The sequence below is a fragment of the Prionailurus bengalensis genome, chromosome A2, assembly GCF_016509475.1.
Source record: "Prionailurus bengalensis isolate Pbe53 chromosome A2, Fcat_Pben_1.1_paternal_pri, whole genome shotgun sequence".
Lineage (NCBI taxonomy): Eukaryota > Metazoa > Chordata > Mammalia > Carnivora > Felidae > Prionailurus > Prionailurus bengalensis.
Genome location: NC_057348.1, coordinates 33,984,426 through 34,001,618, shown reverse-complemented (window position 1 = coordinate 34,001,618; position 17,193 = coordinate 33,984,426). Strand labels below are relative to the sequence as shown.

Genomic DNA, 17,193 nt, shown 5'->3' with positions numbered 1-17,193 from the left:
ACTTGGGTGCTTCTCCTCTTGAGACAGCCGCACAGCCTGGAGTCAGAGGAGACCCGCGCTTGCCTGCTGGTGAGCTGGGTGGCTCCAGACCCAGAGCCTGACGTCTCTGAACCTGGTTTAACAGGTGCCTTCTGTGGCCTGAAGAGAGCAGGGGGTGAACAAGTTTCTGCTCCTTGGAGAAGGCCCAGTGTTGTCCTGTCATACTGTCAAGAGCTCGGCTCACCCATTTAGGGACCACTCCAGTCTTCTTGAGTATAATAAGTAGGAGAAGGCCGGCTAGGCCCGGCAGCAGCCGTGTGCTGACGTGTGCCTGTGGAGGGGCAGGGGCGTGAGCCCCCTCTGAGCGCGCAGAGTTGGGTCTGCCTCTGATGGAATCACAGACGTGGGGTTGTAGTGTGCCGAGAGGAGGTGAGTGGCCCGGGGGACTCTCCAGGGAAGCCCTCTTCCACCTGCTTCCATTATGAGGCAGTACCACATAGGGAGGAGGAGTGCGGGACAAGGACTCACGACTGGGCTCCCGTCCTAGCCCTGCTGCTTCCTGCCACGTTCCCATGCCTCAGGGTCTCCGTCTGTGAAATGGGGACCGTAGCAGTATCCATTCTTTGGTTTGTCGTGAGGATTAAATGAGCTAGCCAGAGCCTGCTCCTGGTAAGCTCTCATGCTGTTACATTTGAGACCCCTCTTCCTGCTATTAGGGCCCCTGCTACTTCTCCGTTTGCACAAAGAAGTGTGGTGTGCCTTCTTGGTGGGTGAATGGCAGCCCAGTCGAGCGTTGGAACCGTTTCCGGGAGGCTGCAGGGGCCCCAGGGCACCATTCCAGGCTTCAACTACAAAGGCCCTTTGAAGTTTTTACCACCTGGAGCAGGCTCTGTGCCCCGAGACTGTCAGGATTCACGGGGTCCGAGAGGAGACTCTGGAACCCAGCACCATCCCGGCCTGGAGATGAATGGGTGGGGCCCCCGCCCTGCTGGCCCGCAGGGAAGAAAGGCCTCTACCGCTGAGGCCAGCCCCTCAGCGTGTTCACTCCTGAAGGCCCTCTGCCTCGGACAGTCAGGCAGGCCCAGCGTTTCTGCACTTAAGGATCAAGTCCCAGAGTCCGGTGTCTAAGGTTGTGTTCACAGCTTTGTCAAATAGCTGTTTAATTTACTTACATAAAAAAGCACGTGAAAATAATATGCAAAAGAGAGGATGGGAAAAATTTCGTGGTCATCCTGCTATGTCCAAGAGAAACGTTCTAGGGTATTTCCCATCCTTTTTCTGCTGGCTTCTTTGGGAGAGTGGCGGTCATGGGAATCGCTTCCCAGTGCACCCTGCCTTTTGCTCTAGATTACGGTATGGGCAGAATCCTGAGTGTCCAGGGCTGACGGGGGAGGGCAGCCACGAGAACATTAAGTTTTGTTTGGAAATTGTGAGGACGGTGGGGTTCACAGGTTTCCCCTGCTGTCTGGAAGAAGAGTGTTCCTGTGAAACCTTTTGTAAGCCAAAATGGTATAAAGCAAAAAATCACTTCTCCTTGCGTTGAAGCAGAAGTCCTCTTTGGATTTCTGTCAGTTTGCAAAAGCAGGTGCTAAGGTCTGTCCGTCTTTCCTCAAAACGAACCTGTGTTCAAGCCCTGGTTGGTGAGGACTCCCAGGGACAGAAACCGCTGTAGCCGAAGACAAAGGCTGTTGCTGGTTGTAGATTTCCAGGTGACCCCTGTGCCCACACCCCCTTCCCTGCTGCTCCCCGGCATTGAGTGTGGGGAGAGGTGCTTGCTCTGTGTGGTGTAGCAGCTGTACCCTGTCACAGGGCAGGGACTGGGGGATGTTTCCACCCCACCCTCTTGGTGTTGAGTCCTCAGTTTGAGGAGATTCACCCCTTGCAGCTTCTTGACACCGTCCACGAGGAGCTAGGGGGCTCCCCTTGGCGAGAGTTTCTGGGATCTGAGCCTGGCCTTAGGGGGTTCTCTGACCACGTGCTCCTCACTGCCACCACCTCTCCGCCTTGCCCACCTTTCTTGGCCAGCCCCTCCTTTCTGGAACAGTCTGTGCCAGGAGCCCCTTGTGAGGGGCACTGGTTTCCCTCCCTACTGCCGTTGAGGGACAGAGCCAAGTGGACACAGGCCCAGACACATGGGCCTTGACAGTGGTGATGAGAGTAACTCAGGTGAGCCCAGAACGTTCCTGCGGTCCCCACAGGCTCCCTGCTGTGCCAGGGTTTGTGCTTCCACGGAACAGGGACCCACAGCCTGACGCTCTGTGCACTTGCAGGCAGGGCGCCTCCTCCGTGAGGGCTCCAGGGTGCCGGAGAGGAACACCACCCGTGTGCAGGGCGGCAGGCTGCCAAGGCAAGGGGGAAAAGGAGAAGAAATCAAGGGACGTGTGGGTTGGTTTAGGTGAGAAGAAAGCTGAAAGAATTGAGCAGCCATGTTGGCCTTGACCCGGAAAGAACCCCTACTTGAGTTCCTCATCACCCTTCCCCCTGTGGCCCAGGGACGATGGGGAATGTGGGTAGAGTTGCTTCTCACCGCTGCCGGATGCGGGAAGGACGGACGGACGGATGGACCGTTGGCCGCTGCACCATCAATAGAGCTGTTCCCCCTTTACCAGCCCTGGCTAATCAGCGAATGTCTGTGCTTGGGGTTAAACTGGGGGAAGTGCAGTTAACCCCAAAGTCCTTTTTATTAGGCATTTTCTTTTTAAATATGACGGCTTTTCTATCTAATAAAGGTAATTCCAGATTACACCTTTAATTTCTTCAAAAAATTTTCTTAATTGGATAGTTGGTCTTGCCTCAGTGTTTTTACCTAATAACGTTTTTTTTTGTTCAGGTCTGTGATGGTGAATCTAGTAGGAGACTGAACTAAAGCTGTAATTCATTTTTTTATTCAATAAATATTTATCGAGCACCATTTATGTTCCAAGCATGGGACTGGGTGTAAAGGATATAGCACTAAAGAAGTTGGGCTAAAAATTCTAATTCCTTTCTAATGATGTGTTGACCATGGGACTACTTAATACCTTAGGAAGCTTTGTTTTAATCTGTTTATAATTAATAGACTCTTAGAGCACTTTTAGGTTTATAGAAAAATTGAATCGAGAGTATGGAGACTTCCTATATACCTCCTCCTCTGGTTTCTGCTGTTAACATTCTGCCTTAGTGTGGTAAATTTGTTAGAATGGATGGGCCAGTATTGATACATGATGAAGTAAACCTCTGGTTGACATTAGGGCCCGCTGTTCTACGTTCTATGGGCTTCCATAAATGTTTCACGGCCTGTATTCACCATTTACACTTTTATTCAGAGTAGTTTCACTGCCCTGAAAATCCCCCGTGTTTCCACCTGTCCATCCTTCTCTCTCCATAACCTGTGGCAAGTCCTGATCTTTTTATTGGCCCCATAGTTTTGCGTTTTCCAGAATATCCTATATTGGAATCGTAAATTCCAAGATAGCCTTTTTTGATTAGCTCCATTCGCTCAACCATGTCCATTTCCTTAGGAGGTTTTCTTGTGTTTGTTTGCACATGTAAAAATGGAAGGCGGAAGTAGTTGGGATGGGGATCCTCATGACTTACAGTCATTTATGGAGTGGGTCACTCTAGACTCTACAGGACTGTGGTTGCTGACTCTTGGCCGTGCCTAACTTACCTCCTTCCAGATCTTAGACTTCCAGCTTGATGTGTGTCAGGGTGGGGGGACCAAGTGGGGTCTCCTGCATCGAAGTGCCTGGGGCCACCCACTCCCATGGGGATGGGACATCGGGTTTCCTTTGCGAGGAGTTAAAACAGTTCGTTGAAGACCCTAAGGGGACAGTGACCCTAAAGGAAGTGAAGGGGTCAGGAGGATAGTTGACACAGCCTAGTCCTGCCTTCGGAAGGGTTGACCCCGCCTGGCGGAGGCTGTTTATCCCGCCACTGGGCCACTCTTGTTTTTTATCCGATCTCCACCTGAATAAACAGATCGGGAACGTCATCTCCAGCCAGGCTGAGAATCTGCCAGAATTCCCCAGGGAACTGATGATTCACCAGCAGCGGCGGCGGGGGTAGTGAGAAGAAGAGAGAGAGAGAGAGAGAGAGAAAGAAACCTGCTTATTCTGACTCTCATTTCCTGTCCAGCAAACACCCTAGGCTGGGCCGTTTCTTAGGCGTCGCTCGTTTCTTAGAGAAAATGGTCAGTAGATTTATGCAGTAGATGTATTATGCAGATGGTTTGGTTTTCATTCTTAAGGTGAATGTAAAGCAGGCTGGTGACAGGGCGATGCTTTGGACCGTCATTCTGAGAGGAGAAACTTCTCCACACTGGCCTAGGAAACCTCTTCTGCACTCACTTGTTCTTTTTGGAACCTCCTTACCTTCTTATTTCAAGTGGCTTGTGGTGTTCTTCCCAGTACTTCGCATAACATTACTTCTTGCCAACTTGGGACTCAGAATTATTTTCTCTTCTTTGCTTTTTTGGTGCTCATTAGGTGCCCACTTAAAATCATTCTGACACCTGAACAAGATTCGATTGGGCTTGGCCCTGCTCTGTGGCCCCAGGCTGTATTCTTGAGGCTTTTTGTGGGGGACAGGTGCAGGCAGGGGGGCACGTGAGGGTGGTTGCCATCTGACAGTGTGGCTGAATGAAGCAGCATGCAACAGGGCATTTGGATGAAATGACTTTTCGGACACATTTCAACTCTGGAGGATTTGGTTTAAAAGAAAACTACCGAAAAAGGGGGGGGGGGTGGTAAAGAAAAGAAAAATGCCAGTGTTTGATAAGGGGGAACAACGTTTGCATGCCCTGTGACTGTGCCACAGCGCCACTCCTGGACATTGATGCTTGCCAGAAACGCATGCCAGTGTGCACCAAAGATACATGCAAAAGACGTGTGTTCACAGCTGGGACTTTTGCAGTAGCCCACCCTGGAAATCACTCAGTGCCCACCAACGGTAGAAGAAAATATAAATCGCTGTGTACTCTCTCTATAGACATGTCACACAGTGACGAAAAGGAATTTCCTACTAAGGCAAGGACGGATCCCATGAACATAATGTTGAGTGAAGGCTGGACACTGAAGAACATATCTGGAATGATTCCATGCGTATAAAGCCCCAAAGTAGGCAAAATTAGTCCCCGGTGGTAGAACAGAGCTATTCCCTCTGGGAAGAATAGCCACTAGGAGAGTGACAGGAAGGAGGCCGCACACATTCTGTATCTCGATGTGAGTGGTTGGCACACGGGTGAATGCCCTGGTGAAAACGCATCGAGCTCTGCGCTTGGAATTTACGCACTTCTCCGCATGCCCGTGCGGTTGCCATAAAAACGTTTACAAACAAATAGGACAGCTGCCACCACTGGGCCATATGGTCTGTTGGGTAGTGCTGTAGTTTTCAACAAAGGAGAAATTACCATCTTCATCCACGTTCCTGAAATGATTAGCATCTTCTGGTGCTTGCCATAGTGCGGCCAACCCTCCCAGGCAAGCATCAGGGCCTCTGTGGCCCGTGCTGGGTTTTACACTAAATCGGTGATGAGGTCACTAACTGTCTCGTTTTCTGTGGGTTCCATGTATGGGCTGTAAAATACTATGGCAGCCCCCCACCCCAGCGTCACCGAGCGTATGTGCCTGTGCGGGGGCCGGAGGTACGGTGGTGCAGAGCCAGAGCACGAGTTCTGTGGCACCACGGGGTGGGCCGGGTGCAGGGTGCTTCTCGTGCTCAGAGCCTGCAGGGTGTGGAGTGGGAGCATCCAGCCGGGATCCTGGTGGCGAGTGTGGGGTGGGGGCGGTGCTGGCAGGTGCGGGACTCTGCCCCCCCATTTCGGGGCTAGATTGTGTGAAACTATTTCTTAGCCAGAAGTTCAAACGGAGAGAGATCTGGAATTTGAATTTTGCTGATTCTGTTAAGTAAGACGTACGGAGAGTTTGATGACTGAGATAACACGGAAGATGTGTTGTCACCAGTGAGAATTCATACTCTGGGAGTTGTCAGTGTGGATTTCTGGGAGTCACCATCATTCTCTGGAAGAGCAGAAGGGTGTGCCTGCTTAAATGTGAGGACTTTGCATTGGCCAGCTTCAATGTGTCTGCCTAATTGGAAGAATTAGAGAGAGTAAGGATAAACTGAGGATCGCTCTTCTCTCTCAGATCACCCTTTGCACCTATCTGTCTCCACTGGCTCCAGGCAGGATCCCGGGTTGTCTTTGGAGGAATATAATAATGATGAAGACTTAGGTCCCACTCAACTTCCTGAAGAGGTAGAAAAGACATCAGTGGGAAAGATTCTAATTAGTGATGTCTGACATGAGCCCTGGAGGAACAATAGGAGGGTTCTTCGCTGTAGGGAGGCATTTACTGCCATTTTGTAGGCAGTTAAACCAGATGCCGACAGCGATTTACCAAAACGAGTTGCTAAGCTGCCTCGGAGCTGGAAATGGAATCTGGGGGACTCCCCACACCGACGCACAGTAGTTGCTATAGTGTCGACCAGGGGACAGTAAACTGTAGGTAGTGGGCCACGTGTGGCCCTCAGCTTATTTTTGTAAATAAAGTTTTCCTGGAACAGTGACACTCATTCCTTTACCCATTGTCATATTACACTCTAGCATCAGAGTTGAGTGCTTGTGACAGAGCATACATGATGCACAAGCCTAAAATATTTACCATCACGTCTATTCTAGAAGACGTTTGTTGACCCGTGGTGTAGACAATAGGTGCATAACTTCAGGAACCAGCTGCAATCCATTTGCCCCACCTTGACCCTGCCTCCTTTGATCTCCTTGCCCTTTCTTGTGGCTGTTGTTAGTGACACGAGATCTTTTCCACCACCAAGGGGAATACCTTATAAACCAGGCTTTCACAGAACCGTAGTGGAGCAGTCACTTATGATAAAAAGTTTTAAATGTTGGTTTCAAATGCCTCTGTCTGTTTTACCGTCCAATTTAACATCGGCTCTGAAAACGTAGCCAAGTGGAGAGGGCTTATCTTGCCTGCTCTCTGCCTTTGAAGACTGATTTTATTTTGAAGCCTTTAACAGGTGTTGGTTTAATAGACTTCTGCTGTATTAAGTTCTCCTCGCCCCAGAGGGCAGCCTGAGGGGTAAACCGCCACAGGGTGGAGGCGAATGTTGGGCCCTTCACCCTTCGCCGGCCGCACAACCTCAGAACCGTCCTAATTCGGTTTAGTGGCAGAGACAGGCTGGGCATCCCTCCCCAGCTCTCCATTCCCTAAGAATAAAGGTAGCCATTCGCACATACAGGTCCCTAAAGACATGGTCTCAAAGCAACTATTCTCTTCTTTCTTACGCAGAATGTCCTGCGTAAGCGCTTTCCCTTCCTCTGCGTTGTGTGCGGAGATGGGCCCCCCCCCCCCCCCCGCACAAAGCCCTCTGCAGGTTTGCTGCTCACGCAGGACTCCGGGAAGCTGGTACAAAAGCTGGGCCTCGCCGCGGCCAGTTAATTACCCAGAGCAGTCTGAGGTGACCAGGAAGTAGCCGGCTAGCATTCAGATCTAGCCAAGCTTTGCTGAAGGTTTATGGATCGAATCCAGGACGAGGTTCTTAAAATTCTGCTGGGAGAGCCTCTCAGATGGCATGCCGGAGGGTCCTCCTCCCCTGAGTTTGCGTTCTGGTTCTCCTTGTCTCTCAGCTGTGTGAGACCTCAGGAGAATCCCAGCAGGATCTCCAAGCCTCAGTTTCTTCCACTATAATGCACAGAAAATAACGGTACCTTCGTCTTTAATCGCTGTGTGATTTCCCTGAGGCTTTCGCCCAGGGCCTGCTGCCTCTAGGTGTTGAGCTATTGGCCAGCTCTTGCTAAAAGGAACTTGAACAGGGACCCAGAAATTAGATGCATGTGGACTTACTTGGGAACTGGGCAGTTAGGTAAAGGAGTCACCTGGTGACCGCTTCCATGTTTGCACGTGACATTAAAAAGCACGGACAGTTGCTTGAAAGTAGACCACCTGATGGGATCAGGGCAGCAACCACATTTTCCCAACTGTCTACGCTCAAGGAGGTAGGAGGGCTTCCCCTGAATACTGGCTGTTGGCTCGAGCCTTTATGGATGGGTGCGTGGAGGGGGGTGGCTTGGACAGGCCAACTTCCCCCGGGATAGGGGGCGGGCAGGGTAGAGTTTGGTGGGCTGGGGTCAGGGATGTGTACATAAGCTATGCTTTGGCTGCAGGAGCGAGGAGGGGGTGTGATGCAGTTGGTTGGGGATCCATCGGGGTTCTAGCCATGGAGTCCTGCAGAAGCTTTCGTCTGGGATTTACTTTGAGGCACAGCTACCCAAGATGGCCCTGTCTCCCTATGGCTGGGTGTGATGCTCTCCAGCCGGAGCACGTTTGTTTCATGCACACAGCTAAGAGGCAGAGCTCTGAGTCAACGCTTCGCTGCTGGGAGAGGAGTCAGGCCTGCCTCCTCGCACCAAAAGGGCAGAAGAGTAGACAGGATCCAGTCATTCATTCGTTTTATTCATTCTCTTGCCAGAGCACCTCCCGCTAACTAGGTCCTGAGCCTGGCTCTGAGGATACAAATATGACTAATAAAAACAAGAACCGGTTTTATTGAGCAACTGCTATGTGTCAGGTCACATCACCCATGGGGCATAGGAACTTCACACATTGCTTTATAGATGAGGCTCCTCTTGAAGTTCACGCCTGGAAATTGTGTAACTGGGGTTTGAACTCAGGCAGGGCAGTGCTCTCGGCATGTTCTGTGCTGTGCCAAGTCCCAGCCCAGGAAGAACTCCTGGCCGTGGGTGGAGTTGCCACGGTCCACGGCGACCTCTCACCCGCTGGGATTCTTGTTTTGAGAAGGAGGGGAGGCAGAGTCCACAGGAACGCAGAACTGTGTGGTCAGTTTTGCAGAGTACACGGAGTTCAGGAAGGATGTGATCAGGGCTCTGGGCTAGAGTGTGGAGCAGAGAGGGGTGCCTGGGTGACTCAGTCGGTTGAGCATCCAGCCTTTGGTTTCGGCTCAGGTCATGATCTCACGGTTTGTGAGTTTGAGCCCCGCATCGGGCTCTGTGCTGACAGCTCAGAGCCTGGAGCCTGTTTCAGATTCTGTGTCTCCCCCTCTCTCTGCCCCTCCCCCGCTCTCTCTCTCGCACGTGCTCTCTCTCGCACGTGCTCTCTCTCTCTCTCTCTCTCTCTCTCAAAATGAGTAAGTGAAAATTAAAAACAAAAAAGAGTGTGGAGCAGAGAGCCTAGTCCAGCGGGGAGAGGCAGTGCATCCTTGGCAGCTGGGAACAGGGGTGTGTAAGCCCTGAGGACCCCTGGAGCTGCTGCAGGCCACGTCTCTTGTGTTGTCTGGGCCACGCTGCCACAGGCCAGTTGACACCCTTTCTTTCCTTCATGTTCCCTAACTGAACTCATCTGCTTGCAGGCTTTTCTTCTGTTGAAATGCCGGCGAGCCCCAGATCTGTGGGATTCAGAAATTTAACCTGTATTCATTTTTTTTCACCACATATTTATTGAGCACCTGTTATGTGCCTCACGCCATTCCAGTGGTTGGAGACACATTGGTGGACAAAACCGACTGATAGCTCTGCCTTCTTTGAGCCACATCCTGGTGGGAGGGAAGATGTTAAACTGGAAATAAGCATATTGCTGGATATATTAGGTGATAATTAGAGCTTTTGGGAAAAATACCGTAGGAAGTGTAGTGGAAAGTGTGTGTGTGTTTGTGAGAGAGAGATGGGGTGAAGGAGCCTGTGGGTTTAGACAACATGGCCAAGGACATTTGAATAAGATGGGAAAGGGTTAAGGGGATACTATCTATGGGTCTCCGAGGGGGAGGCAGGGAGGAGCATTCTATGCAGAGAGAAGGGCAAGTGCAAAGGTCCTGAGACAGGTGTGTGCCTGCGTGGGAGAGGGTCCATGTGGGGCAGTGTGTGAGGAACAGTGCAGAGACAACAGGGCGCTGTGTGGCAATCACGTGGGCTTTGGAGACCGTTGTGAGGACTTAGTCCTAAATGAGATGCAAGAGCCATCTTTTGAGTTGTAGACAGGGGATTCTTGTAAACTGACTTTGTTTTTCGGTTTGGTTTTTATATCGTGATAATATTTACCATCGGAATCCTTTTTTAAGCTCAGTAGTGAGAAGTACGCTCACTTTGTGCAACTGATTTCCAGGGCTTTTTCCCTCTTGCAAAACTAAACCTCTGTACCCATTGAACACCTCCCCTTTCCTGCCTCCTCCAGCCCGGGCAAGAACTACTCTACTTTCTGCTCCAGTGAATCTGACTCCGCCAGGAAGCTCACAGGTGTGGAACCAAACAGCATTTGTCTTTCTGTGATTGGCTTTTTTTGGTTTCACTTGACAATGCCCTCCGGATTCATCCATGTTGTAGCTCAGGTCAGAATTTCCCTTTTAAGGCTGAAGAGTAGTCCGTGGTCCATGTATGGGGCCCTGTGTTCATCCACTCATCCCTCCAGGCACATTTGGGCTGCTTCCCCTTCTGGGTATTGTGTGTAATGTTGCTCTGAACATGGCTGTGTGTGTAAGTCTTTCATTTTTTTCAATTTTTTTAAATGTTTGTTTACTTTTGAGAGAGAGAACACATGAGCATGGGGGAGGGGCAGAGAGAGAGAGGGAGACACAGAATCCGAAGCAGGCTTCAGGCTCTGAGCTGTCAGCACAGAGCCCAACGTGGGGCTCGAACCCACGAACCACGAGATCATGACCTGAGCTGAAGTCGGTCGCTTAACCGACTGAGCCCCCCAGGAGCCCCTGCATGTGTCTTTGAGATGTGCTTTCAGTTCTTTGGGATATATAACCAGAAGTAACACTGCTCGATCATGTAATAGTTCTTTAATGTTTTGAGGCTCCACCCTGGCATTTTCTTCAGCACTTTGTTGTGGTTCCTCTTTCCCTACATGCTTGTAGGCATCGTATGGGTGTGAGGTGGTTTCTCATTGCGTTGCCCTAATGATTAGTGCTATTGAGCGTCTTTTCCTGTGCTCAGTGGCCATGCACTCGTCCATCTTTGGAGAAATATCTGTTCAAGTCCTTCGCCCATTTTTTAATCAGGTTGTTGGGGTTTTTTGGTTGTTGAATTGTAGTTCTTTGTATATTCTCGATACTAATTCCTTGTCAGATATATGATTTTCAAATGTTTTCCCCCCATTTCTTGGGATGCCTTAAAGGATCTCTGTGGTTACTGGGTTGGGAGTGGTCCATTATGTGGACAAGGATGGAAGGCATAGCCACTAGCCTAACCAGGGTATTTTAATATTTGCAAACCAGAATATTTAGTATCACTGATGCAGCCTCCAGCTGTCATCTCCGGCTCCCGTGGGCCCCTCTCGTCCTCTTCTCTTGCGTCTGTGTCTGTGTTGCTGCCCCGTCTCTCCTCGACCACGGGCACGTGGAGTCCTTGCTCCCCAGGGTGGCCTGGGGGCCCTCGCCTGGTGTGCTCTGTCTGTCCCCAGTGTCCGGTCCTGCCCCCAGAGCTGGACCCCGCATGCTGGTCTGGCAGAATTCAGCACGGCTCCTGGCACATTTCGTCCACCTTGCCTCCGACACCCTCACTCCCACGCTCTGTTGTGTCTCATCCGCATGGCTGCCCCTTGGGCCAACTGGGGAGCTGTCTACAGCGTGTGAAAGAGCCCCATCCTCATGACAGTAGCCTTCCTCCAGAGTGGGGCTGGTGCCCCACAGAACGTGCTGGAGTCGCTAAATAAACAGACTGGCAAGAAAGACAAAGACAGGTGTAAGATGAAAGGCAGAGACTGAGAGACGAGGCACAGTGAGAGAAATGTCGGGGGGCTCGCAGCTGTCCCGTGGGCCCTTGCTGTGTGCACGGTCCCTTTCTGCCCCACTTCGGGGCCGCACTGGGGCTCCTTGCCTGCTTTCACATCGTCTCTTCCTGGCTCCTTGGTCCTGCATTCACAGTTTCTGGACGAGGCTCAGCTCTGCCTTTATTTCTTGTTCTTTCTTTCCCATACTTAACATAATAAAGGTTTTCTTTTCTTTTTTTCTTCTTCTTTTGGAGTCAGAAAACTGAAGAGACCATCTCTATTAGACACATTGTAAAGAACTCAAAGGAAATAGCTTCTGGGGGGGTGGGGAGGGGACACGAAGGGAAAAGCGGCCTTTCATTCTGGGGAGACTTCCCCGTGTCTGGAGTTGTGCCCCTGTAATTGGGTGTTGGGTTCAGGGCCTGGGAGAGTTGTGAAAACACAAAGGAGCGGACAAGCAGCCCCAGGGCTTCTGGGAGAGAGAGCCTCGTTTATGCCTCTTGGAACCGATTTGGCCAAGCGTGTGTTTAAAAGAGGTGCCACTGGGTACGCGACGCCTGGCTTACTCGTGTTGTGTTCAAGAATGCTTTGATTGGCCGGGGCCCCTGACACTGTTCACTCAGGAACTGGCCCGAGTGAGGGCCTGGAACCAGCACAACCCCAGCAGATTTTGAAGTATCTGAATATTGGGATGAGGGCTGCTGGGGTTTGAATCTGCCCCACGGAGCCAAATCCACGGTGGGGGCCACCCCAGGTCCTGCAGCCGTTGTCCGTGTTTCTTGTCTTTCTCCTGATCAACCGGTACTGGCCGGTTGGTTAGACCGTGGGTTTTTCAGGAGGACGACACGTGCGAGTAAGTCACGGTGGTAGACTGCCTTCCTTGGGCAGGGGTTAAACACTCCGAACGCTTGGGTTAACGTCTGCTTTAGTGGGTCTCCCGTATGCCTGAAATAAGGGGCGGTGGCCCCATCTTGCATACGAGGAAACCGAGGAACAAAACTGTCAAGGGGGTCGAGTCGGAAAGATCGGAGGATTCAATTCCAGCTAGACTGAGCGCCCAGTTCCTGTTGCCCTTAGGTTGTCAGAATCGTGGCATTTAAAAAAAAAAAAAAATCCCTCGTGCCTGTCTTCACACCTGACAAAATGTGTGGGGCATGGCGATGGATTAAGTTAGATGAGACCTGAACTCGGTCCTCGGAGCCTGCAGCCTCCTAAGTGGTGGGGCTGGGCTGCGTTCTGAAGATGCTAACTGAGAACCACACCAGGAGCTGGCTGGTTCCACCGGCCACATTCCTTATGGGAAAGCGCCCTGGTCAGTTCCGAGTTGTGGTCTCGCTGCTCTTTGCATGACGGCCTTCCACATTTCTCCTGCGGGCTTCTCCTTGGGGAGAACCTAGGCTTTGAGTTTGGGTGGACAGACTTGTCATCGACAGAGAATTCAATACCGTAGCAGCCAGCCAGCAGGTGGTAAGGTCACAGCAAGAAGAATGGGAGAGCTCATTTTAAGAATGCTGCCACCATTAAAAAAAAAATTTTTTTTAAAGGAGGGCAGGTGCACCACCTGGGTGGCTCAGTCGGTTAAGCATCCGACTCTGGCTCAGGCCATGATCTCGCGGTTTGTGGGTTCAAGCCCCACATCGGGCTCTGTGCTGACAGCTCAGAACTTGGAGCCTGCTTCAGATTCTGGATCTCCCTCTCTCCCCCTTTCCTGCTCATGCTCTTCCTCTCTGTCTCAAAAATAAATAAACGCTAAGAAAACGTGACACCACTTTTATAATTTTCTGGATGAGCAAAGCAGGGAGGAAGACGTGTGAAAAGGGGCGGGGGGGGGGTAGGGGAATAATGGTTCCCTTGCAGAAAGACACGCTCAGGTCCCCTTGTCTATTTGTGTGTTTTAGGCAACACAATAAGATTCGCAGCGTGGAGGGGAGTCAGCTGAAGGCTTACCTTTCCTTGGAAGTGCTGGACCTGAGCTCAAACAACATCACGGAGATCCGGAGCGCCTGCTTTCCGCAGGGGCTGCACATCAGGGAGCTGTAAGTGCCCGTGCCCCGCCCCCCATCAGCACCCGCGTGCACGCGGGGTGCACGTGTCCTTCTCCCCCCGAGTGGCCTGCCTGAGACCCCCTCTGGCTTCCCTTGGCAGGGCGTCCGGGTTCCTTATCTCCCGTGGGCACAGGTGTAGGGCATTTCCTAAGGAGCGGCGTTTCTCTGACAGCAGGGGTGGAGGTGGGCCCAGGGAGAGCTTGGCAAGGGGCCTCTCACACCCACCAGCTGAGGGGAGGGTCTGGCCCTCAGACACAGGTCTGTCTTGATAGAGGGCCTGTGTTCTTCGTCCTTTCCCGGGCTGCCTCCCAGGAGAGCTTGGGGAGAAGGCTGGGGGGCACTTAGAAAACAGCACTGCGGGGAGACCTCCCTGCCGAGGCTGAAGCAGTGGGTGCTGGCCTCTGCGGCACTGACCCCCGAAGCCTGGCGTGCGGTCTCTTCGAGCAGGCACTGACTCCCTTCTGCGGCTTCCCCGGCCCTGTCCTCTTTGCTGGTCTGTGTCTCGTCCGCCCATCGTCCTAGCCCTTCTCACACCCAGTGGATGATAGAAGGGAGGAAAACCGTGAAAGCCTGTTGAGCTTGCTGCTTGTTGGTAGAAAAATGGTGCTTCGGGGAAGAAACGAAAAACCCAGGCTCCGGAGAGGTCTTCAAATGACACGAGTTTTCATTTCCTGTGTTCTTTTACTGATCCTGAGTCGTTTTGGAGATCGTCCGTGAGGCTGGTTTAGGGGTCGTTATGACCCCTAAGCTCAGGGAGGCCAGGGCTTGGCACAGGGATTTTCCAAGACCCCCAGGAGGGGGCGTGATTTCTTTCTAAGGCTGCCTCAAGGCACCAGATTTGGAAACGGGGGGGCCCTGGCCTCTGTTAAGCCCGTGCGACCGTGCTCAGCCCCCACTCAGGGCTTTGCGAAAGTGTCCAGCCACTGCCTGGCATTCCCTCGCTTGGGACGAAGGAACCAGCAACTGCTCAACTGAATCACATTGACCTCCGTCTGCACAAAAGCAGGAGGGACTATTTTGGTAGCTACTGGCCGGTGTGTATCTTCATCCCACAGACTGTTCTTCTGTAATGGGGAGTGTTAAGAACACACAGTCCAGCCCCATTTGCACAGAATCCTCTTGTGCCCTGGCCTGGGCCACGGCCGGGTGGGGAGGCAAGAAATGCCTGCTTCTCTTCCCTTCTTTGGTGGAGCAGACTCTCTCTGGTCTTTTTCCTTGCGCTACCAAAAGCAGCATTTGTCCAGGGAAGGCGGAAGGAGAAGTAGTAACAGTAACTTAAAAAAAAATTTTTTTTTTAATTTTTATTTATTTTTGAGAGAGAGAGAGAGAGAGAGAGCGAGCGAGAGAGCGAGCATGAGCGAGGGAGGGGCAGAGAGAGACACACACACAGAATCTGAAGCAGTCCAGGCTATCAGCACAGAGCCCCATGCGGGGCCTGAACTCACAAACCGCAAGATCATGACCTGAGCCGAAGTCAGATGCTTAACCGACTGAGCCACCCTGGTGCCCCAATGGCAGTGACTTCTGATAGGAATAGTGTATCATTCCTTCCCTTTCTGTTTTTTCTTTCTTTTTTTTTTTTATTGATAGAATTTGTGCACCATGGAAAGCCCGGATGCAACCTAGTATATTGTAGTGTGGTGTGAGGGGAGGTGCCCTTTACATCCATAATCCACTAAGTGGACGTCCCGTTGCAGAATTGAAGGGATCCTGTGCAGGTCTCCCTCACTAGTGTTTCTCTGGATACCGTTTCAAACGATTAAAATGAATCAGTTAAGACACATTTGTAAGTGTGTGTGCGTGGGTGTGTATATAAACGTATAAATGTATCTGTATACACATCAAGTTGTGTGGTGAGACCCACTTTAACATTTAAGACTATTTGTCTAAATTAGTAAATCCATTCTGCCCTTCGCCTGGAAGTTGACATTCTGATTCCTAGGGCTTTTCTCACCAACCTTGAACCCCAACTCTTGGTTGGGGGGTGTTGAGGGACTCCTGCAGGTAGCTCTGGAGACGGCCGGTGCTCGGCCTGGCTGGGGTGCGAGGGTGCTGGGGTGGAGGTGACTGACGTTGACCCCCCCGGCCCTCCAGCGGAAGGCCCTGGCCACAAGCACAGCGCGTTGGGGGGGCCGAAATGACACTTCCACCAGGGCCTGAAGTGGAGGGTGCTGACACCCAAGTCTCCTGGCTCCCCCATCCGGGAGTTTAGGTGACCGATGTGTCCCTGGAAACCCACCCCTCTGGGTGTTGCTTTGGCTTCTCCCCACCCCAGGCAACTCCGGTGTCTGTAACGGGGTGAGGGAAGCCTCCTTCTGACCATTTCATTTTCTGTCCTCTGTCCTTCCAGCAACCTGGCAAGCAATCGCATTGGCAGCCTGGAGTCGGGAGCATTTGATGGCCTGTCCCGGTCGCTGGTAATGCTTCGCTTGAGCAAAAACAGGATCACCCAGCTTCCTGTGAAAGCATTCAAGTTACCCAGGCTGACGCAACTGTGAGTATAGAAACCTGCACTTTAATTAAGGTTAGCCAAACTCTGTGGAGGCCAGCGTTCCCCACGGACCTCATTCCAAATGCGACCCCTTCCTCACTCCCCGTCAGGCTTTACATACGCCGTCATTAATGGCCTTGTGGTGACACCTAATAAAAGCAAATTAGAAGCCGGGTCTGGTGCCTGTGGGCTGCCTCAGGTTGCTGAGAAAAAGATCCACTGAGGATATATATGCTTGTCCTCATTGGCACTTTGCAAAATGAAATGAGGAGTCCTGCTGGTGAGCTGATCCTGGCTAATGCTTAGGCTGTGTGGCTTGGGTTATTTATCTTGGGGTTTTCTGTGTTGGTTTTTTTTAAAGTACCCATAAAATCTGTACCGTGGTGGCTCAGTCGGTTGAGTGTCTGACTCCTGATTTCAGATCAGGTCATGATCTCACGGTCTTGGGATCGAGCCCCGCATTGGGTTTCACACTGACTGTGGGGTCTACTTGGGATTCACTCTCTCTCCCCTTCTGTCCCTCTTCCTCACTTGCACACGTGCGCTCTCTCTCAAATTAAAAAATCTGTACCGTGGACGTTATGGTGTCCCACACTTTTTGAGCAGTCTCAGAGGAAGTTAGTGTAGACTGAGATGGACCGTCTCCATCTGCTACATCTTATGAGGTAGTTGATTTTTTTTTTTTTGAAGAAAGCATTTATTTGTTTAGTTCTTTGATATCTGAGGCCGAATGCTCTCCTAAGATGGCACAGGGTTGGATTCGGGAAAACCTGTTTTCCAGAGCCCAGTGGACCGTTTGTTCCCTGGTTTTTCATTTTCCTGTATTCTCTTTGTATTAGAAGAGACCGTTTCAGGAAAAGAAGCTGATATTGGAGACTGGGTTTAAACAGAACGCACCGATTGTTCGGGGCCAGATTTGGTAGCAAGATGGTGTGCCTGCCCCCCCCCCCCCCCCCCC

At 51.5% G+C, this 17,193-nt stretch overlaps 1 protein-coding gene across 1 annotated transcript in view; it reads left to right on the top strand.

Moving 5' to 3' along the window:
• LRIG1 (leucine rich repeats and immunoglobulin like domains 1) overlaps positions 1–17,193 on the top strand; it is a 115,456-nt gene that overhangs the window by 65,809 nt on the left and 32,454 nt on the right. Inside the window, exons 4-5 of the mRNA XM_043587892.1 lie at positions 13,598–13,735; positions 16,095–16,238. Of these exons, the coding sequence (XP_043443827.1) occupies positions 13,598–13,735; positions 16,095–16,238 (282 nt within the window). The remainder of the gene's footprint in view (positions 1–13,597; positions 13,736–16,094; positions 16,239–17,193) is intronic.